This window comes from Muscardinus avellanarius (genome assembly GCF_963383645.1).
Source record: "Muscardinus avellanarius genome assembly, chromosome: 3".
NCBI classification, from domain to species: domain Eukaryota; kingdom Metazoa; phylum Chordata; class Mammalia; order Rodentia; family Gliridae; genus Muscardinus; species Muscardinus avellanarius.
In genome coordinates this window covers 150,915,400-150,938,872 of record NC_137788.1, presented here as the reverse complement: position 1 = coordinate 150,938,872, position 23,473 = coordinate 150,915,400, and the positions used below count along the sequence as shown (strand labels likewise).

The 23,473-nt window shown below is 39.9% G+C and overlaps 1 protein-coding gene across 1 annotated transcript in view; it reads left to right on the top strand.

Moving 5' to 3' along the window:
• Positions 1-23,473, top strand: part of AGBL1 (AGBL carboxypeptidase 1) — a gene marked incomplete at both ends in the record, with an annotated part of 531,035 nt that overhangs the window by 57,324 nt on the left and 450,238 nt on the right. Inside the window, 4 exons of the mRNA XM_080692476.1 lie at positions 4,240-4,303; positions 6,659-6,805; positions 11,607-11,738; positions 15,629-15,722. Coding sequence (XP_080548602.1) covers positions 4,240-4,303; positions 6,659-6,805; positions 11,607-11,738; positions 15,629-15,722 — 437 coding nt within the window. The remainder of the gene's footprint in view (positions 1-4,239; positions 4,304-6,658; positions 6,806-11,606; positions 11,739-15,628; positions 15,723-23,473) is intronic.

Genomic DNA, 23,473 nt, shown 5'->3' with positions numbered 1-23,473 from the left:
ATGTGCTTTGCTAAGGGGGGTGGGAGAGAAATGGTACTAAGTAGCAGCGTTTGGATGAAGGGACTGGTACCCATGATGCTCTTGGGCACAGTAACTGGTCCTGTGTAGTTGGCGTGTTCAGGACTCAGGTAGGGCAGAGGCTGGAGATGAGCCTCCCAGGCAGAGAGATATGAAGGTTCTTATTTTCATACCACAGTGAGTCAGGAAGAGAAAGGGAACAGGGAGACATAGAAGCAAGGAAGTGACGAATTTAAACAATATATGAGAAAATTGCAATTCAAAACCCCACAGTCTGTGAAAGACACGGTTTGGTCTTCCAACTGCCTGCCTTTCTCTGAAAGCGTGGCAGATCCATATTTTATAGGAAAGTCTTAAACAACAGGGGATTACTCAATGATTCATTTAAAAGGATCATTAAAGGAAAATCGAGGCACATTGCATCCTGCCTTCTTTAATTGCTCATTTATTATTACTGTGGGTGAGATAACGGCTTTGTGTTATTCTTCTAAATAGTGTAAAATATTTATTGGTAAATATAGCGGTGCATAAATTAATGTCAGTTGAGATTTTGTGGGGCATTTTTTTCTCCACTGATAGCCATAATTTTTACTTAAAGGAAAACAATATTGTGCTGATGCATCCTGGCTCAGAGCTGAATGAGAGCGTCATGAACTCACCATTGGTAAAGAGATACTGTCTCTTCTTCATTTCTTTGTGATGGCAGGATTCTCTTGGCAGACTGGCCCTGTGGGTTGTTTGTGAAATCAATTTCTTTTCTATTAAGACTGCAGTGCCTGGGAAGAGGGCACATGCAGGTATATAATTTTTAATCTGTTACTCTTGAATTCAGTGACAAACTGCACAATTAAAAGTGGACTTTAAACTGAGAGTGTTTGTTATTTCTCTTATCTGAAAGTTCATAGGCAGATGGCCCCATAGTTGATGTAGTGATTTAACATTACCTGGGACCCAGTATCATTTCTTCATTTGACAATGTCCAAAGACAGAGAAGTCTTTTTGTTGTTGTTGTTCATGTCCTCTCCCCCACCCCCCTACTTGCCTGGACACACACACACACACACACACACACACACACACACAGAGAAAAACTTAGAAGACATGCTCTCTGGCCCATTTTCTGGGTAGGGGAGAGGGACCCACATCCTCCATCTGTGCTGGATCACCCCATCTTTGAAGAAAATGGGATTTCCTTGAAGGCCGCTACAGAGCAATGGCTAATGTGTGTACAGCCTAAACTGCTGGCCACGAGTCAGAATAACTTGGGACTGGTGATTTAATACCTACCATATGGCCAGCGCTACATCCCTGCTGGCAGATACAGCAGAGGCATCTAAGACAACGCGGTTCTCAGGGAGTATTAGTGGGCATTGTAATAAAGCAATTCCTTAGCAAGAGAAATTCATTCAATAAAATATACAAATTGTCAATGATACCTTGGGAGATGGGAATACAGAGATGAATAAGGTCTAGATCTTGCCCACAAGGAATTCACAATTCCCTTCACCATCTGTTTCCTTCTTTCCCGCCAGATTGGATGTAGATCCATCCCCCCATGTCACCATGCTCGGTCAGGCTTCCCTCTGAGTTCACAGGGCTACAGCACCGTGGGAATATATTTCCTCCCCTTTTCTACTTGGTTTCCCTGATTCATCCCTTGGGGACCTGGTTGGGTTTTAAATGCCCTTTTCCAGGATGCTCCCAGCATCGATATTTCCTTTGTCACAGGCCTTAGCATCCAGCTCCTGACTGGCTGCCAACTGTTCATTTGAACCAGATCAGAGCCTCGTGACTGCAGATTGTATTTTGATCAGTTTTTATCTTCTCTGCCTTCCTCGGTGATGGGCACACAGATGATTTCCATCGGATGTTTGTGGAGTGAATGCATGAATAATTGAATGAAAGGAATACCATCTGAATCCTTCATTTTCCATTCCATTAGTTTCTACCTTATTTGTTTTACCCTTCCTCTTCTCTCACCTCTCCGTTTCTTCTTTCTTCTTATTCATAATTGAGGAATGAATTCAGTGTTTTAAAAGTTACACAACATTTGCACAGCCTTGCAAAAGACTTTTGTCTTCCTCCTTCCTCACAGAAAGATGGGGTGGGCTAGGAATGGATCTATGAATGTCAGTGCTGGTCAGTGAGACCATTCAAGGGACTTCATTTTCCACTGTGAGCCACCTTCAGGTCCACATGCAAAGTGCTGGAGACCTGCAATTCCACAGAATGATAGACACATTTCTGGGCCATTCCTTGGTTCCTATTTCCATCTTCTGATAACTAAGGAAGGGAAGGCACCAACACAGTCTGCATATGTATATGACATTTGTTGGAGGGTATCATGAATTTGGAGATTTTTAGCATAATCCCTTCTGCTAATACTCAGGGCAGCTGTACGGAGAGGCATTAGAACAGAGAATGCTGAGATTGCCACTGAAAGAAAAAACTCCCGGTGGAGAAGATAGAGCACACCCACGTCTTCTTCCTGGTTGAGTATAGGTGTTAAGTGTCCCATGGTCCCAATAGGCCTTATTCAATCCAGAACAGGAATTAGATCAGTTTTGATATTTTGTCCATTGTGAACTGTTTAATTTTGATTTGCAAGAATATCTAAAGATACTTATCTTGATGACTATGGGTTTTTGTGATGCCCCCATTTTGCGCTAAGGCAAGTATCCCTGGCCAAGGTTTGGAGTATGACTTCTTGGAAGGCTTTAGGCTTCAGATGAGAAATATGCATGTTCTGTGTCTGTAGGGTGCTACTGAACTTCATGGCTCCCTCGGAGTTCTTTTTGGTTCTGTTTGGTTCTGTTAACATATGTTTATTGCACATTTTCTCTGAAACATACCCTGTGCCAAGTGCTAGGAATATAGATATATGTTCATTCTTTATAGATTTTAATATCTGTAAAGATTTTAATATTTAATAATGGGGGTAGAGAAGGAAGCAAGGCGCACCTCAAAGTAAATATCATATGATAATAATATACTGTAAATATCATATGATATTTACAAAGATATTTGATATTAGATATCAAAGTAAATATCACATGATAATAATGTACTGTAATATCATATGACAGTACACTGTCAGGGCCGAGTCCAGAATGGTAGGGAGACAGAAGGGATCTCAGACCCACTCAGCTTGTGGTTGGGGTGGGGCGCTCATGGGGTTCATTGCACACTGGAAATATGGGCTGATATTGATCAGGCCAAGAGGCAGAGAAGAGTGCTGCAAGAGAAGATAAAATGAACACAGCTACAATCAAAGAATGGGATATTTGGGGCAGGAAACTTATGAGTGGTTCCAAATTTTTGAACCATGTATTTTGGGCAAGGGATTTAACTGAATCATACAATCAGAGACATCAGAAAGAGAAAATCATAGACAATTTTGGAAAGCCTATTCATGAGCTATGACTTTATCCCATATGTAATGGGAAGTTATTGAGGTCTTTGAAGCAGATGAGGATCATGAGCCTTACTAATGGGAGGACTAAGACTTTGCCTTAAATAAGATACAAGATTTATTTTATTATAGCTTGCAAATATAACTGACCTGGTTTTGAGGAGCCTGGACTGGGTTGTACTTTTGGCTTCACTATATAATTACCTCAGGGGACTCAGCAAGTCTTCCCACCCTCTGAACTCATGGTTCTTTTCTGTATAACAAGGAGTAGAGTGTTGAGCACTGCAAAGATCCTCTAGAGCATTTCCATAATGTGATTAAAATAATATGATTTAGTACTACCCTGGGCTTCTCTAGAAAAAAAAATTCATCTGTGCCGAGGAAGTACTTGCATGATAGCATTTTTGTGTCTTTCTGTTTCTTCCTTGTGCCCTGCATTTAAAAGCAACCTAAGCCTGCTGCAATATCAAAATATGGTCTATCTTGGCTCACAAAGCCCCCTTTCCCCTGTAATCTTTATGTTGATCACCAACACTTATTCTTTTGTGTATCTTGATGTTACTACAAGATAGGCTCCCCCAAAATCTTAAAAACTAAATATGGTGGCACAAGCCCTGAACCCTGTGTTTCATCTCAATAAGCTCATTCATTATTATCAAGTACAGCCCCCTTGTCCATGCTTTTTTTGTAGAGAGTATGTCTTATTGGAAGAAAACATCACTGCTGCATCTCACTTGTGTGTGCTTGACCATACCACTGCCGCTTTCTTGTGTTCCTTCCTACAATGGCTGTCTGTGTTCTCATTGCAGAGCTCCTCTGACAGGGCGTCCGTCCTCACCATCCTCCAGGTCCTGGGAGATCTTCTTTCTGTTGGTGAGTAGGCTATGCTGTCTTCTAATCATATGCTGGATATGGGGCCATGCTGGCTAGGACCTGTTCCAGGAAGCTGTGTGGCTGGTGGTTGCTATACCTCATTTCTTTTGAGAGACAGAACCACCAGCCCATGTTTTTTCCTTGAGTCAATAAAACATGGAATACTGATTGTACTTGGGCTTTTCAGTCTTAGGAAATTAGACACTAGGTGGTTATTCTCTGGTTTCTTGTGTACAAGGCCAGTGATCTCCAGGGACCTGTGTCTGTCTCAGCTCTTCTCAGGGAAGGCTGCCTCTCAGGGTTCTATCCCTTTCCTCCCTCCACTGCCTTTCACTGTGGCTCATTTGTCAAGTGGAGACAGGAATGACGCAGGAGCTGGTTTGTGAAGTTTGGTAACCCATATAAGGTTTCAGTGACAAGGTGATGAAATTGAGTACTCTGGAATCAACCAAGTTAGCTGGAGCATCCTTTTATGAGCTCAACTTCCCACCAAGGTGTTTGGACATTTAGAATTCACTCAATTTACATTTATTTTTTTTTCTCTTTCTCTTTCTTTTTTTTTTTTTTTGTTGTGTTTTTGTGGTGCTGGAGATTAAACCTGGGGGCATTCTACCTTCAAGATATACTTTCAGCATCATTATTACTACTACTACTACTACTACTACTACTACTACTACTACTACTACTACTATTATTTTGGCTAAATTGCTGAGTCTGGTCTTGAACCAGAGATCCTCCTGTCACAGCCTCCCAAGTACTGGGATTACAGTCATACACTACCACACCCAGCTTCAATTTGCATTTCTATGTCTGCCAAGTGTTCAACCTTAGTTGAGTAAAGAAGAGAATCTAGTGAGGGAGATGAAAGGGGTAAGAGGGAAACACCTCAGTGGTCATGATGTGTATACATAAGCTTATCAAAGCCAAACACTGTGCTCAGCACAGGAAGTGGGAGGGAATAGGAAGGAGCTGGGGAGCATTCAATGAGAACTGTGTGCCAGTATGCCTCTATCACCCTGAATTCCAACAGGTTGTATGATTACAATGCACTGATTAAAAAAAGAAAAGAATGAAATACTAGCCCAAACAGATAACACCAAGAATGTATGACCCCCCAAAAATGGAGAACCTCAGGGTTCCATTTGGCTTTTTTTTCATGAGCTGTGATCCCCTACACTGGCAGAACAAATTTCTTGCAGTTTTTGGAGTGATTTTTCTTCTGTAGATAGTCACCTGTTTTCTATAATTATAATATATAATAATACTGCTTGAAATTTGTTCAGAGGTCTCCAAAAGTCTTGGAATGAAACCTAGCAGTTCTCTTTCTGATGGAGATAATGTTGATGGTGTTTTCCTCTCTCCTTCCCTCTCTTCTTCCATCCCTTCCTTATAGATGTTGCTACCTTTCATTATGGTAAAATGTTTGAGGATCTTCATTGATGGTATTCCATCTTGTTGGCCACTGTGGCTGGGCCAACCATTCCCTGTCCAAGGTTGATCTAAAAGAATTAATTATGCAGGGCCCTTTCCAAGTTGTAATGTAATCACTCTTTATGAGCTTGTCTTTGGGTAAGGCAAGAGAGATCCCTGCTTAAGATTATTCTTAGGTAGGGCTGGGCATGGTGGTGCACACTTGTAATCCCCACACTTGGGAGGTGGAGACAGGAGGATCACACAGGTTTGAAGCCAGCCGTGCTGGCTTAAGAGACCCTATTTCCAAATAAAAAAGTATAAAAATAGGTCTGGGAGTGTAGTCTGGAGGTAGAAGGGTTTCCAGGAACCCCATTACTACCAAAAAAAAAATTATTCTTAGGTAGAGAGACAAATACTTCATTCTTGCTCCAGAATTTCTTCACAATTCCCTACATGGGATGGTTGGACATTTGTTTCTGAAAGGATTACTCCAGGAATCTATATGTGTTTCCTCTATCAGAAAATTGTTATGTCATCCATACAATTTTCTAGATAAGGCATCATCTCCACCCTTGCTACTAATGATTCAAACCCATGACAAACGGGTATAAAGCCTGTGATAATATGTGAGTCTATTTATATATTTGTCCATGCATGTGTATGCACATTACTGAAGACTCAGAATTTCAGGCAAGTGAGGTCTGGGCTCCATTTATCATAGCAGCTACAGGTGAATATACCTCAGTGAGTGCTTAAATATTCCACTATTTCTCCATTTCACACCTCACAAGTGCCAAGATCTATACAGTTTTGGTTTCTGGGGTGAAATTATCCAACCTTTGTTTTGTATCCAGCTGTTAGGTGTTAGGTGTTACATCTGCTCTGAGGAAAATGAGGGTTATCAGTGCTTAAGGTGGCTTCTCTATCCTGTTTGCGCCCTAGGCACAGACCGGAGAATTCACTACATGATCAGCAAGGGTGGAAGTGAAGCTCTTCTGCAGACCCTGGTGGACACTGCAAGGACCTCCTCCCCAGACTACGACATTCTCCTGCCGCTCTTCAGGCTGCTGGCCAAAGTGGGCCTAAGAGGTACCCATGCTCCAAGACCAAAGATGGCTGAAAAGGCATTTCTGCATCATTATTATGAAAGTAATTTAGGAAGATCTGGTGAGGAATCAGCAGAGAGGTCCCAGAATTATTGGTGGTGATGCCAGGACCAGCCCTATGGGGAGGACATTTTTTTTTTAAACCTAGATTCCAGTTAATTCAAGGTATAGTCCTTAGGACAGAGGCCACAGTGAGAATGAATTATATAGGGCTTGAGTCATATGGGGGCAAAAAGAGGATCTACTCCAATGCAGTTTTTAAAAACAAATGAAAAAATTTTCTTTACAAATTGCATCTTACATAATGTTCTCTAGGTCCTTTAATCTACTTGGAAATGATGTAATTTTGTTCTTTATCATTGAATAGAATTCCATTGTATGTATTTCCCATAAATTTTTAATCCATTCATCTGTTGATGGACACCTAGATTGGTTCCATAGTTTGACTATTGTGAACTGTGCTGAGATGAACATAGGTATGCATATCAATAGAATCAAAAAATTGCATCTTACATGAAAGTTCATTATATAGTAGTTTTTAGGATTATCATAACAAATGACCACAACCTGATTGACCTAATACAACAGACATATCTTTTCTTATTGTTCTAGAGGCCATAAATCTCAATTCAAGAGATTGGCAGGGATAATTCCTTCTGAAACCTCTGGAGGATAACCTGTTCTATGCTTCTCTTCTAGCTTCTAGTGGTTGCCAGGAAATTTGGTGTTTCTTGGCATGAAAATGATGAATCACCACAACCTCTGTGTCCATATTTACTGAGCATTCTCCTCAGTGTGTCCTCTCTTTTTCATTTAGGGACACCAGTAATTAGATTTAGAGCCCATTCTGTTCTGTATGACCTCTGCATAACTAATTGAATCTATAAAGACTCTATTTCCAAACAAGATTATATTCTGAGGTTCTAGGTAGACGTGAAGCCTTGGGGATTACTATTTATTCTATTCATTATAATAAGTCATACAGAATAAGTAGGGCTTCCCTCGTTGAGAGAAAGTGGGGGCCTAGAGCTTCTTTCTCTTACCTCCCACGGTCATTTCTTTCTCCCCATGGAGTACCCTGAAGCACCTCTTTAGAACTCTGAAATGTCTTGAAGCATAGTATAAAACCCTAAGCACTCTGGGATCAGGCAAACATGGCAAATGAGACATAACATTTGAGCTTAAGTTGTGTGCTGAGTTTCATGTATATCATAGTTGAGAAGCTCGGGTCTTCTGCAAAGTGGAATTTGGTCATTTGTAAACCTATTTATGTCCATACATGTCACCGAAGACTCAACAGACTCTCAGGGAAGTGGATTCTAGGCTCCATGTATTACAATGTCTTTAGGTAAACTATATCTAGATTCTTAAATATTCCACTACTTTCCCATTTTACACTTTGCTTCTCTTTTCTGAGAGCACAACTTTCACACAGGTTGCTCTGTTCCATGGCTAGCAGTGCTTGCTATCAGCCCATTAGCTCTGTGGACACTCTTTCAATAATGGGTCTCTGACTTGAGTCCTTTCAACATGCCATGAACAATGACCAAGTAATTGGCATCTGTTAGCATCTACCTGGAGCATGCTCCTGGTAAAACCAATAATATCTATTTGGTGAATATTCAACAGGTATTCACTATACCTTTTCTAGAGTCTGGTGGTGATCTAGGAACTGGGACACCACAGTTACCAAGACAGTCATGGAATCTGCTCCTGCAGAGATGCTATTCCAAGTGGGGCAGACTTGCAAGTCAACAAATAATTCACTGGATGATAGAAGACTGTGGTGAATGCCTTAAGGAAGAGAAACAGTGATGCTACTCTAAAGAGGCATGGCCAGGGAGAGGTGACATTTGAGCTGAAACTTGACGAACCAGAGGAAGTCAGCAAAGCTGAGTGGGCCAAGTGAACTCTAGGAAAGGAAAGTAGAGACCTGGTATATAGCCCAGCCATAAACAGTATGCACTGGGAAGTCCAATCTGGGCTTCAAACCTAGCCTTGATGCTTACTGAAGCATCAGTCTACTTTCTGAAGCATTGTGCAAAATTATGTACAAAGTGGAGGCACAGTATTTAATTCTAAGAGTGATATGAAGATTAAATGAGGTATTATATGTTACATGCTTAGAATGTGGGGCCAAAGGCCTGACAAATAAAAGTCGTATAGGTTTTATAGGAGAAAGAGGTGAGAGATATATCAGGTTGGTGATTTCCAAGACATTGATCTTGTCTTTACTTGTGTAATAATTATGTCACTTTTTTCCATCAAGAGGATATGATCTTTGACATTGACATTCAAGTTGCCATGGGCTGCCATAGGCTGACCCAGGAAGTGAGTTGAGCTACTTATGAGCAGAGTTGGGTACATAGTTCTTTTCTGATAAAAATGAATGGATCTTATAATTTTAGTTACAATCTCTTTGCTGGTATCATTTGGTCCAGAATTAAATAAGTAAAATGAAATAGATAATATCCAGGTTTAGGATATGATCATTGTTTCACTCTCTTCCACCTGCAATGAATTTTTTTGTGTGTGTTTGTGGGTCTGGGGATGGAACCCCGAGGCATTTGATCTCCGAGCTACACCCTCTGTCCAATTTTTATTCTTTATTTTGAAACAGGGTCTCACTGAGTTACAGAGGGCCTCACTAAGTAGCTGAGGCTGTCTGCGAACCATGATCCTCTGGTCTCAGCCTCCCGGATGCTGGGATTACAAGCGTGCGCCACCATGCCCAGCCTGCAATGAATTTTTAAAGTAAATTTTATTGTGTATATTTGAGGTATACAACATAATATTATAAGATACATATAATCAGTGAGATCACTTACTGCTGTGGAGCAGATTAACATATCTGTCATCTACTTTTTTGGTACTGAGATCAGTTAAAAAATGTACGTACTTAACAAGAATCCCTAATATGGTACAATTTTATTAACATTAGTTTCATGTGGTACATTAGATCTGTAAATGTGTTCATCCCACACATTTGTCCTTTTGTGTCCTTCAGCCTGCTTCCCATTTTCTTTCTCTCACTCTCCCCATTGGTGGTAAACACTGGTTCATTCTTTATCTCTACTTGGATGTTACTACACACCTGTAAGGATGGTCATAGAAAAGACAATAGATAACAGATGGCGAGGGTGGGAAGAGAAGGGAACCCAATACAAAGCTAGTGGGAATATAGATTGGAATAGCCATTACAGAAAACAGTACAGAGACTCTTAACTGTCTTTTTAAAAAAAAAAAAAAAACACATGGAGGAACTCTAGATGATGAAGGAGATCCTATAGAGGAGCAAATAAGGCAACCTAACTGAGGGGATGGGAGAGGGGGAAGAGGGAAACTGCACTTGATGTACTTAAACATATTAAACTCAATCACTAAGCCAAGCATGGGAAGGAATGGGGTGGGGATTGGGTAAGGGCTGATTGGGTGATATGTGCATGTATGTCTCCACAAGTCTTTTATCCCATTAAGATTTGTATGACTAAAATGTACCAATAAAAAAAATAAAAAAGAACCACATGACCCCAAAATTCCTTTTTTTGGGTATATCCTCAAGGAGATTAGATCACCATATTGTAAAGATATCTGAAATAATGTGTTCATTGCTCTATTATTAATAATAGCTAAGATATGAAAACACATGTTCATCAATGGAGGGCTAGTTAAAGAAAATGTAGCATATATGTACATTAGAATGATATTCATCTTTTAAAAAAAAGAATGGGATCTTACCATTTGTCATTACATAGATCGACCTAGAGGACATTATGCTAAATGAAATAAGCCAGACAACATAGAAAAAAATTGCAGTGACTCTGATAGGGTTGAATTTCTAAAAAAAAAAAACAAAAATTAGGATGATTTGGGCATCATATTTTAGAAAGGGCACTAATAAATGTGACGAGATACTAAAGTGGTAGCAAGAAACACAGAATTAAAGATGCTTTCCCCTTGGTTTGCATGCTCACTTTCTTAATGTTAAGGAAATAAAGACTCTGTCACATATAAAGATGGCCTCTTATCTACCTAAAGCTTAGATCTAATTATTATTAACATTTGCTGTATTTTATTCACCTATTTATTTTTATTTGAAATCTTTTAAGGAAAATTATAGATAAGATTTTGCTCCAAAATCCGACTGAGTGCATTTCTTTGAAAAGAGATATTTTTGAGGGAGCCAGAGGAAACTCACCAAGTGGTGTGTGCATATATGTCTCTATCACTGAACTATATCATTATGAGAGACTATAATATAGCAATAAGAATGAATATATAAAAGGAAAAGAGATATTTTTCTATGAAAGTACAAGAGCATTATTACAAATTTAATAAATAATGCACATTTGACATATGCTTATTCCAATTTCTCTAAATGTTCCCAAGGGTCTTTTATAGACATAGTCAAATCGGGATCCAATCAAAGTTTGCACACTGCATGTGAATGTCATATTCTTAATTCCAAAATTGTCTTAGAGTAAGAAATTGATACTCAACTGATTTGGAGTTGCTGTTAAGTACAACCAGAAACATCTTTAAATATAAGGGTGTGAAAGTCATACAACCCACAAGCCGTTATGTAAATATGTGTATCCAGAATTAGCTCTTCTGATTCATTTGGTTGCAATAGGGAGGTATTTTGAAGTATTTTTACTAGGTCTGAAAAGTTTCTTTGGCTGTAATTATTCTCCCTCCTCTGTCTTTTTCCCCTCTGCTCCATACCTTGTTCATTCTTCAGAATCAATGTGAAATGCAACTAAGAAATTGGTTTGTATTCCTAGATAAAAAGTTTGGACAGAAGGCACTGGAGTTGGAAGCCCTTGATGTGACATTGATTCTGACTAGGAAAAACCTGTCTCACAGCCAGAACCTCCTGCATTGTCTCTGGGCGCTGCGGGTGTTTGCCTCCAGTGGTAAGTGACTCTGTTATGGTCAGACTTGGGCAGCCTGGAAACCATAGAGGGGGAGTGTTTAAAGAGGTAGGGTATAGATGTCATCTAGACCAGATAGATAAAGGAGCCTGATGATTCAAAGGCTGTGGTAGTGAGAAGTTATTTCTTCTTCTCCTCCTTAGCCAAGTGCTACTCTTGCGGTAGATTGTGATATTAGTTTCCTTGGGAGTCACACATTCATTATAGCATTCTAGGTTTCCCTGTTAGTACTACCAGGTGGGGGAAATCTCTGGCAGGAGAAAGGCAGAGATTTCTTCAGTCCTTATCGTATTCAAGGCACAATGTAATGGGTCATTTATACCAAGAATGTCCTCATATCACCAATCTCCTAACTAGATTCCTGATGATACTCATTGTTTACATTATTATTATTATTATTATTATTGTTATTATTATTATTTTGTCTCATGATGCTTCTTAGTAGAGGTCCTCAGGTAACTTTGGGGTACATAGAAGCATGTGGGCTGATGTTTATTTACCATCTCCTGATGTGGCTTATTTTTAATTATCATGACAATCTTGTATTTAGACTCATAATTTTATAGCTAACAACAACAACAAAAAGAAAATTCACAAAGAAGCTTAGCAGAGTGAAGTATTTGCTTGAATCCATACAGATAAAAAGTCATGAGGGCTGAGTTGCTACCCCCCAAACTCATGTTAATTCTACTCCATATGGGAACATTTGTATTAATAGATTAGATTCTATGACTCCTATTTCACATGTAATGAGCACAGACTTTCATTTCTCCTTCCTGAGCTCCCTTCCTGTGAAATGAAAATGACAATTATTTAGATGTAATATACTCTGTAGGGGAAAGATGTGGGCTTAAAGCCAGAAAGACCTGAGTTTGACTTTCATTCTATTTCTTATGAGTCATATAACATGGGTACTTAACCTGTTTAACCTCAGTTTCTTCCTTTGTAAAATTATAGTGGCAATACATATTACTATTAATCTACTAGGTCTGCCAAAACAAAATACCAGAGTCTGCGTGGCTTAAACAGAAAAAATTAATTCTCACAGGGCCAAAGGCTGGAAGTCTGAGATTGAGACGTTGGCAGACACTGTTTCTTCTGCAGTCTCTCTCCTAGCTCTAAGGAAAATGGCTGTCATCTCCCTTTGTCCTCATATGTTCTTTTCTCTGTGCTCGTACATCTTTTGGGTCTCGTGGTGATAAAATTTCTTCTTCTAATGACACAAGTCAGATTAGATTATAACCCATTCCAATGGTCTCATTTTAACATAATTAACCCTATAGGTGATGAAGATTAGGGTTTCAATATTTGAATTTGGGGACACAGTTCATTCCATAGCAAGAATTACAGAGTGGGTAGAAGGAATACATGGTATGCCCACCAAGTAGCAGCTACTCAATAAGTGTTAGTTTATATTTTCTGCTTTACTCTCTTCCCTCATTTCTTGACATAATAGAAAGGCTACACATAAGAGGAATAAAAAAGTGACTTTTTAGCTATCTTAATAATTTCATCAGTAAATTCTATTAATAAGCACAGAAGACTCATATAGAGAAAGTGTTTCTGCAGAATGATAGTATCTTGACTTTTTGTTCATAGAGCCTCTTCTCACCCATCTCATATATATTAACTAGAAAACCCAAGAATATCTGGGAGAAGCTGAATGAATCTGCTCAAACCCATTTTTTTATAAAAATAAGCAAATAAAAGAGAATCTGTGGCTTTGTATAAAGGACAATTCCCATTAATGAGTAGCCAGAAGGCATGCTGCCCCCACTTTGGAGCTTGCCAGCTGCATACGATTTCAAGTATCTCATGGTCTCTAAAGAATAATTAGGCTGAATGACTTGCTTTCCTTAGTATATATGATTATGGATATCTAAAAAAATTCCTTCATCTGGAGCTCTGAGAAATCCTGGGATTTGTGAGGAGGTGGTCATTTGGCTCATACTCCAACCTTATATTTGTTAAAACAACTGCTTCATAAATGAATTTAAAAATTACAATGTTACTCTCTGTACATTGACTTTACTGATGGGAGGCAAACAGTTCGAGAAGCCTGTGGATGTCTGTCTCTTTGGTGACTTGATAGCCACTGTTGTTCCATTAAGCTTTCAAAACAGCTCCTGTCTTCAGAGGAATTGGCTGGAACCACAATGGATTTGGGAGCAGTGACCCCTTTGGTAGCTCCCAGATGGCCAAGTGGGATGTTTATAGATCTGCCAGAGACCCAAACTTGGACAGGCATTCAGCAAGGGTGAGCTCAGTAAAGATTTCTTACTGTGATCTTCTCCCAAGTCTAAAGTCTTCCATGTTGGAATCAGGGCTCTTAAATTATCCCCTTACGAACTTTCCTTAATAGCAGAATTTTGTTGAATTATTTGCCAAGCGTTTTCTCTATCATCTTCTCCCAATTTAGAAGTAAGGACTAAGTTAGTAACCACAGAGTGGAAGATTGATGGGCAGGACTAGGATGCCAAGTCCCCACATTTTGATTTAGGCAATTATTGCCTGTGCTATCCTCAAAGGAACATATGCATAGAGTCTTGTTCCAGGAATAGGCACTCTTTGTAATAGGGAAGACATCAGCCTCAGTTTCTATCTGTAGATTGTACTGGGATAAACTATATTTGAGCTTCCAGATTTCTACCTAGCTGCCCTTCTTGAGGCTTGGAGCAAACCAGTAGGTGTGGCTCTTGTTTTTTTTTTTTTTTTTTTCTTCTTCTTCTTCTTGCTTCTTTAAGATTTCCTGTTTACTCACTTTTCCTAGAACAAGCCAGGCCCATAGAACATCACACCCCTAGGTCCTTTGTCTCAAAAACACCAGCATAGTGGAGAATAGTCACCTTGGAAGATAACATTCCTTCTCCCACTGAAGACTCTGCCTCTCACCAGAATGGTTCTTTTGTGCCCTTTGAATTCCTCTAATTTTTTTTTTGTTATTATTTGAGCTTTTCCTGTTATTAGTAGCCTGAGGATTCTCTTTCTCAATTTGGATAGAAAACATGAATAGGCAAAGTGCAGCTTCCTTGGAGGTAGCAGTCCTGAGACTTGCTCCTGTTTCTCCCCTCTTCTCTGGCTGCCATAGTGGTATGGGCAACCTTACTTTTATAGGAAAGAAGGTGGGCTCATGCATGCCCAGTGTCCTCTTGGGAGCCAGACTCCCAATTTAGTCATGGAGAAGGGCTTCTCTGGATCTGATTAGGGACATCAGAAGAGTTGCAGAGGAGCAGTCATCCACAGGGGCTGTGGGGACTCATCTGAGATGGATCAACCAGCAAGCGGCCCCAGCCAAAGCAAAGGTTTTGAAGTGGTTTTAAGGTGTTTGGAGCAGCTGTGGCTGAAAAAGATGGAAGAAAAATAAAAAGTACTTCTTAAGGGCCATCAGGCTCTTCCCTTCTGGGTCATTCCTAAAGTAAGCTGGGTATTGGGTACATTGGAGTGAGGCTAGGTCTTTTCTGGAGGTGGCAGTTACTTCCAGAAGTTTATTTATCAAACCATATCCCCTTTTGAGTTTGTATCAATTATATCTATGACAATAATTTTCTTAACTATCCAGTTGGGAGAAGGGAAACATTTTCCCCAGGGCAATTGCCTCTGGGCACGAGGAACTCTCATGGGTATTCTAATAGAGGCAGAGAGAAATCATGACTTCAGTAATGGAAGGTCCAAGAATTAGAGTTGTAGGAGAACCTGCAACCAAGATAAAAAAGAAAGAAGACTGTCCTGTTTGCTCCTCGAAATTGTGCTTGTTGTTGTTTTATTTTATTTTTAGTTGACATAGAATATCCCCTTGAAGCTTTAAAGGAGTCAATCTAACTTGTATTAACCCACCCACTTGTGACAGTAACCGCTGTGTTTGTCTTTCTCAGTCACCACAGGAGCCATGCTGGGAATTAATGGAGCGATGGAGCTACTCTTCAAGGTTATTACTCCTTACACCCGAAAACACACCCGGACAATCAGGTACAGAATGCCTTCAGAGTCCTTCTACTCTCTTTGCAACAGATAGAGAGGGCCCTACATATATTTTATGATGTTTCTAGTCCAGTCTGGCAATCACTTCCCTCTTGTAGATATGACACGGTGATTATCTCCCATCTCTACTTGCATTCCTAACTACCGATTAGTCATTTCCTCGCAGCTTCTCAATAAACCTGAATGAGTACATTATTATTCTCACTTTTAGACAAGGAAGCTAAGATGTGTAGAGAGCCTTATCCAAGGCTATAGTGCAGTGCTAGAAAATGGCAGAGTTGACATTTGAATCTGGACTCAAAAATTCCATTTTTAATTTTTTTTAAATTTTTGGTCTGGATTCTTCAGGCATACATATCCTTTTCACTAACATCCATAATGAGTAGAATTCTCAAAACAGAGTTCAGAAATGACAGAGTCTCAAAAGAATCGGCCAGTTACACTTCTGATATGAGTTCTGGGCCTTACCATAGTCTATCATGGTTGTATACTGGTCTTGACATGTATTTTTGTGATTGGAAAGTGAAACTCAGCCTATTCTTTCTGCCACTGCTTTCTGGAGTAAAGTGAATCATCAAGTTAAAAAGGGAGATGGTTACACATGAAGGCTTTAGAGATATTCGGAGCCATTAAGATCTATCATTTATGGGAGTGACTCAGCGAGGACCTTGAAGGAATATTAGAAGAAATTCAGCCAATTTCTAAGATATATGGGGTCATTTGGCAAGTAACATTACCATGCTCAGCCATGATCGTCTCTGCATTCCAGCATCAATCTCAGGCTCCTGTTCTACCTGATTATTTTTCTCTTGGGTCACCACAGTTATGCCATTATCATCCATTCTTACCTGCAGCTCTTCCTGGAATGAAACGCATTGTATTGCCACCAAAAGAAGAAGGAAAAATAAAGTACTCATAAAATAAATTGGGAAATTCTGGGTTCAACAAAGCTGTATAGTTTCTCTATCAAAAACTTCACAGCGCTGGGCGTGGTGGCGCACGATCGCGCAGGTTCGAAGCCAGCCGCACGCGCTGGCTTAGGAGACCCTGTTTCCAAATAAAAATGTAAAAATAGGTCTGGGAGTGTAGCCCGGAGGTAGAAGGGCTTCCAGGAACCCCAGTACCACCAAAAAAACAAAAACAAACAAAAAACACAAAAAAACCCAAAAAACAAAACAAAAAACTTCACAGCTTTTTTTTTTTTTTTTTAAACCTACACACATAAGAAATTTCTAAGATGACTGTGCGGTATACCCTGTTCTGAAACTAATTTGGCCAGGCAACTATTTTTTTAAAGACCACCATTTTTGAGGTATTAGTGTTCTATATATTTTATTTTGGAAATCTCTTCTCAAGTGACAATTTATTGCAAGGTGGAGTTCAACTAAAAGTCTTTTCTATGAAAAGACTCTCATCTGATAGGAATGAAGCTTCAAATTCACACACAAAGGGACAAAAGTAATAATTTTCTTATTTTTTCTGTAGTTATACTTTATTTCTGTTTTTAACTTCTCCTTATATCTTATGACAAAAGATAAGCCAGTCTTATTATGTAAGTCATAATAGCGATTTTTGGGGGTCCATTCAGGATTTTCACCACTCTGTCCACTTCATGGGGCACATCCAAGCTGTAAAAAGCTACAGTAGTGCCAGATTATCAGCGGTAAAGCCTAGCCTGTCCTGTCTTCCCATGTCCACTGGGAGGTGGAAGACTTGAGGAGTCTCATTTTTTTTATCATTGCAGGTCATCTGCTGACATCATGGGCATCAATCCATGAACTTTATATTTCAGCTGTATTCATCAGGCCTCTTCTAATCTGATGCTATTTTAATGCATCTGATCAGAAGCTTAGGAATATCTGGTTTATTTCCCCGACATTAAGTAAATTTTATGTTCTGTATCCTGGGCCCAGTCACATAACCACTCTCCCTCAGTCATCTTCTCGGGTACTGTATTGTTTGGAGGGATTTCCTCAGAACGCTTTCTGAACTAATCTTTGGTATCAAAGTACTAATCCCTGTTTTTCTGGGGTCCTGATAGTTTTGTCTTGTTCACTCAGGCTGAGCTTGGTGGGACAAAACAACAAAGTCAAAAAGCCCCCTTCACATAATAGTTGCTATCTTGATTACTTTCTTTTTCTTCTAAAAGGGAGTAGAATTCAGGTACAGAGCTTATCAAGATTTGAAAGAACGGGCAAGCAACACCAGGGACTAACAGGAATGGAGTGTTTCCAATAAGAAAAGGAGTCCTTCAGGGACCTCAGGCATCTTTTTGCATGTCTGGTCTGTTTTGTAAATTTTTGGGGATAAGATGCTTCCCCTTCTTTAGCCTAATGCCAAATTAAGTTCAAATCTGCATAAGAGGACTTTTCACCAACCATTGCAAGATAGCCTTCATTGCCATGGTGTTTATTAGGTGCCCAGCACCGTGCTAAGCTCTTAGCATGCATTATCTCATTTGAGCCTCTCTGCTCCTCTGCAAAGCAGGTGCTATTACTGGCCCCAAATTTACAGGGAAAAAAATTGAAGCTGAAAGAAGTTAAGTAACCTGCTGGGATTTAAGTGAAAAAGCTGGGATTTAAACTGGGCCTGATACATAAGCCTTGGCTTTTAAAGACCACTGGAGTATCTTACACAGTCTATTTCAAGCATTTTATTTCTAAAACCACCATATGTAAGACAATAATAAGCAGTTGGAGTTTGCTTAAATTTCTTTTACGTTCTAAATGGCTCATACCCATGGAACAATTTGCTTAATGATAGGGAGTCTTTCTCCTCAATTGAATGGCTATTTCCTCTCAAAGGCTAAATACTCCCCCTGCTTTAGAATTCTTTTCCCAAAGCTACCTTGTTTTCCATCTTTTCCTCACTTCCCAGCAAGGAGATAGGAGCAAAGGCACTGAAATTGGAAGGTTTAGATGATTTTTTCTAGAAAGTCATTTAACTTTTCTTAAGTTTACTTTGACATTTCTCAAAGTGTGAATATCCAGCCTTATCTCCTAGGTTTGTTCTGGGCATTAAGAAATAATGCGTAAAAATCTTGTGAGCCTCTAACATGCTAGAACATTCTTGATCATTATTAATACATCTACTCTTGGGTCCCTGGCTGCCTTCTTCAGGTCAGGCTGGAGGAAAATCACAGAGATAGGACATTTTTACCACTTTCTTCTTTTCTCATGAGCTCCATCCCCTCATCCCCACATAGTAACTAAAACTTGCCCAAATGAATCTAATGAACTTGACTAAGATGTCAAAAAACCTTTGGGCTTAAGGGGGGGGGGTCTTTCAGAAAGGGGAGGAAACACTATGTCAGGGGACATGAATATCCCTGCTGAGTATAATCATCCACTACTTGCCAGTGTGGGGAGAGCTATTCCTGGATGCCCAGTGCGGTGCCACTATGACTTCTCTCTCCTGTGCAGACACTATACCTACCAGAGAGGAGGGCTTGTGGAGCAATGTCACTGACCTTCTGTGGCCCTGTGCCAGTCCCTCACTCCCAGGGGAAGCAGCTGCACCGGGCGTCCTTTATTTCCCAGAGCCCACTGTGCCAACACACTTTGGCCATCATAGCTCCTGTTTGCTTGTGTCTGCTCTCATCCTTTTTCCTTCTCTGTGTCCATTGCTCTGGTCTGAGCGGTTGTGGTCATGCATGGATGGCTACTGAAGCCCTCTAACTAGTCTTTCCTGACTTCAAAGCTATATGGAATGTGCCTCAGCTTTCCTTTGTAGCCTCACCTCTCACAGTTCTTTCTAGCCCACCGTCTCTAAATTATGGCCTGCTTTCCTCTGGGATGGCATTCCTACTTCATCAAATGGTAGAAAATCCCACTCAGGCTTTAGACTGCACTAAATGTTGCCTGCTCCATCTTGAGAAATCTCCATTGAGAAATCTTCTCAATGCCCCTACAGAACCTGGTTCGTATTTTCCTCATTAAAAAATGTTATCATAATTTTCTGTGGTACTGGAGATTGTGAACCCAGAGGCATTCTACCTTTGAGCTAAACTCCCAGCATGATTTTATTTTTTATTTGTTAACAGGGTCTCACTAAGTTGTGGAGAGCCTCACTAAGTTGTCAAGGCTGGCTTTGATCCTGCAGTCTTCCTGTCTCAGTCTCCCAAGTATAGGGATTACAAGCTTGCACCACCATGCCTGGCTAAAAAATTTAATATACTGTGATTGGTGCATTGTAATTATACATTATGATGAGGTTCAGAGTGATAGAAACTCATGCACACAGCACTCAGTGTCTTTTTCTCTGGATCTCACCGTGCTACCACCTCCTTCCCATACATAGTATTAAGATAAAAATTGATAACTTCATATACCTACATAGCATTATTTGAAATGTTTTATTCATCATATCTCCCTTTTCCTATTCTCTTCTCTCTCCCCAAATCCTCTTCCTTTATTCTATTGGTATCTCTCTTTATTTATCTTAGGTCTCTTTTATTTCTGAGTTTTTCTCTAGCTTTCACATATGAAATAAAACATATGACCCTTCACTTTCTGAGACTGGATAATCTCACTTAGTGTAACATTCTTTAATATCATCCATTTCCTGCAAATGACATAATTTTACTCTTCTTTCTGGCCGAGTAGTATTCCACTGTGTGTATATACCACAGTTGTGTGGTCCATTCATCTGCTGATGAGCATCTAGTTTAGTTACATAATTTAGTCGCTGTGAATTATGTTGTTGCAAACATGAATATGCATTTATCACTATAATATTCTGACTCCAGTTCCTATGGGAAGATACCCACATACTTTCTTTTAATACGTGTCATATTTAACTCTGTACTATGTTGGCCTGTGTGTCTTCTCTCTTCTCTCAATTTTATACATTCTAAAAGGAGAAATCAAATAATATTTGTCTTCCTGTTCTCCATAGGGAACCAAAAACATTTTATTTGGTGAATTACCTAGGCATTGATTAACCCAGTGCATAAACTATAGTAGGTTTTTAATTAAACTCAGCATAAATGCTTTTTCCAGAAATTGACATGTAATAATTATACATATTTATGGGGTACAGTGTGATAATTTAATAGGAATATAAGATATATAATGATCAAATCAGGACAATTAGCATTTCCATTTTCTAAAACTACAAAATGCTTCATGAATCTCACTTCATATGTCATCTTTTTCCAGGGGCTATGATATTTTCTTTCATTCCAATTTTAGTATGTATCCCGCTAGAGTGTGCACCCAAAGAGATACTTTAATTAAAAAATAATTATGGGTTGGGATATAATGCAATGATAGGATACTTCTCTGGCCTGTGCTAATGCCTGATTTTGATCATAGCACAACCAAAAAACATTTTATTTGGTGAATTACCTAGGCATTGATTAATACAGTCCAGAATTAACTGAGTAGGCACTCTGCTAGTCATTTTATGATCCTTTTCCCCCCCTTAATCCTAAACTGGCTCTGTATGTGGGGTTCTGTCATGTCTAAATATGTCTGAAAATTTATCTACCAAAAACATTTTGGCATGAGGAACTGAGGTACCTCTGGGAGAGAAGCCAGTCAAGAGGCAGAGAAGCAACCCATACCCTCTTGAAAGGGGAAGAAACTTCATTCAGTGGAGGGAGGAAAGCATAAGTCTTTCATCTTTTTCGGAGTTGTCTGGGGAAATTGACAGAGATTAACAGAAGGTAAAGATCTGAATTTGAAGGGCATGGACTCACATTAAAACGCTGCCTTCTATGTGAATTGGCTTGTTAATTGATTCATCTGAGGCTTGAGAATTCTGGGGGTGCTTTTTATAGACACGAGGACAAGGAAATGGCCTTGGTCAGGGTATGGTACTCTTCTCTAGCTTTTTCCACTGTGGACAGGCTTGTTTATCTGTACATAGCTGTCTGAACTCACTAAGTAGGAAAATTTATGGAGGCAGAGACAGATTACTTCTCTGTGAGTGACTCATCTTGTGACCTTAGCAGAGCCAGTGCTCACTCCGTGTCCCAGTGCTCTCTGCTAGGAGATATCCTTCTGTTTCCTCATTTCCAAGATGGGTCTGTGAGTTTGGGTAATGATAATGGCCATTTCTACAGCTACATCTCCAATATGCTGGATCCTCACACCATAATATTTAAAACAATGTCAAAGCTGGCTTATCAGATGTTATCAGTATATATAATATCTCCAAGGACATTAAACTCTGTTGGAAGTTTCAAAGTTAATCACAAATGGGTTGACTCTTCCTAGCCTAGAGGGAGGTTCTTACCCCTCAACATATACTTTGATCATTTTTCATCATATTTTGTAAAAATGACTTAGGATTCCCAGAAGTGGAGATAGTCCATTGTCTCAAGAGCTTCCCTAATAACAGGAGAAGTTTGGAATTGTGTTGTTTAGGGCTGTGTTTGTTGCAGCCTCACAAAAAATTGCACCTTTAACATCAACACCCTCTCAAAGCCTATTCAGGTTTTCAACAGGGTTGCCATGCTATGATATGCTTTCAGCTCAGGGATCCCTGGGTCATGGAGGGTTATGGGAGTGTGGGGGTCAGAGGCCATGTGCACCTGGCCTTAAACACCTTGGCAACAGGAGGAGGTGGATTTGTTTGGTCTCCTCATAATTTGCAAGCCTCATAAGCAAATTCCTCAGCATAGGCTCCTGTTGGCTGTTCTAGCAGCTCCCTGTGCTTAGAATAGTGTTAGGTGATCTTCTCCCATTAGAGGTTTACTCTGCCAGCTCTCTGGTATTTGAGCTTTGCCTGAGTGCAGGATTACCGGGCACTGCTTCATTGGCAGCTATTTGCGGTGATTTCATCTTCAATTTATGAGCTAGAAAAAAATGTCCTACTTCTCCTCTTCTTCTTCCCAAACCACTATCTTTCACCAAAGCCAGGCCTCTGGGCTTTCTTCAACCATCATGCCATTATTTGATCATAGCAGCTGATAGATGAGTGGAGACTCAGCCAAAGCTAATGGGTTCCCTGCAATTATGAGTGATTGGGTGACTCAGCTACTTTGTCACTGAGACAACAGGATCTAAATGGCAAGAAACAGATTTTTCTGTTTCTCAAAAAAGCTCCCCAATTCCTCCCTGAGTACATCCTTTCCCCTTCCCCACTAACTGTGTTGAAAGTCTCCATTAGATGTAAGTAGACTCTGTGGTTTTCCAGAGCATAGGCTTCCACTGGAGGTTCAGAAACTCTGTGTTACAGAGCGCTTGGACTCAAATTCCTTGGCATCAGAACAACAACAATAACAACAACAAAAAATTCCATCTCAGCTTCACAAGTGCTGATACTGGTGGTGCGTACCATGAGCTCAACTTACTGACAGAGTGATTATAGCATCTGCAACCCGACCCCAAGCCTGCAGCTGATGGTGGAATGAATAGTTTCCTACATGAATTAAACCTTGGCAACTGGATTTATGGTTTGAAATCCCTTTCATCTTCTTGAGAAGCCGCGATCTCTCCCTGATTAGGGCCAGCTACAGATATTCAAGTCATAGGATCTAAAGCTGGAAGGTCCCAAAGAACCTTCTTGTACATCTCCTTCATCTTAAAAAGAGGTCACTGAAAACAAGGGAGGCTGAATCAGGCCCCTGGCCTAACTTCAAAACTATCCATTACTATAAGATCCTATGTTTCATAATATGAACAAACATGTCTTGAATTATATTTATCAACATTCAGTATGCCTCTCTCAATGCCAGGCATTGGAGCTTTGAAAATCTTGGAAGGTGGATCCCATTCTTGAGTTGCTTACAG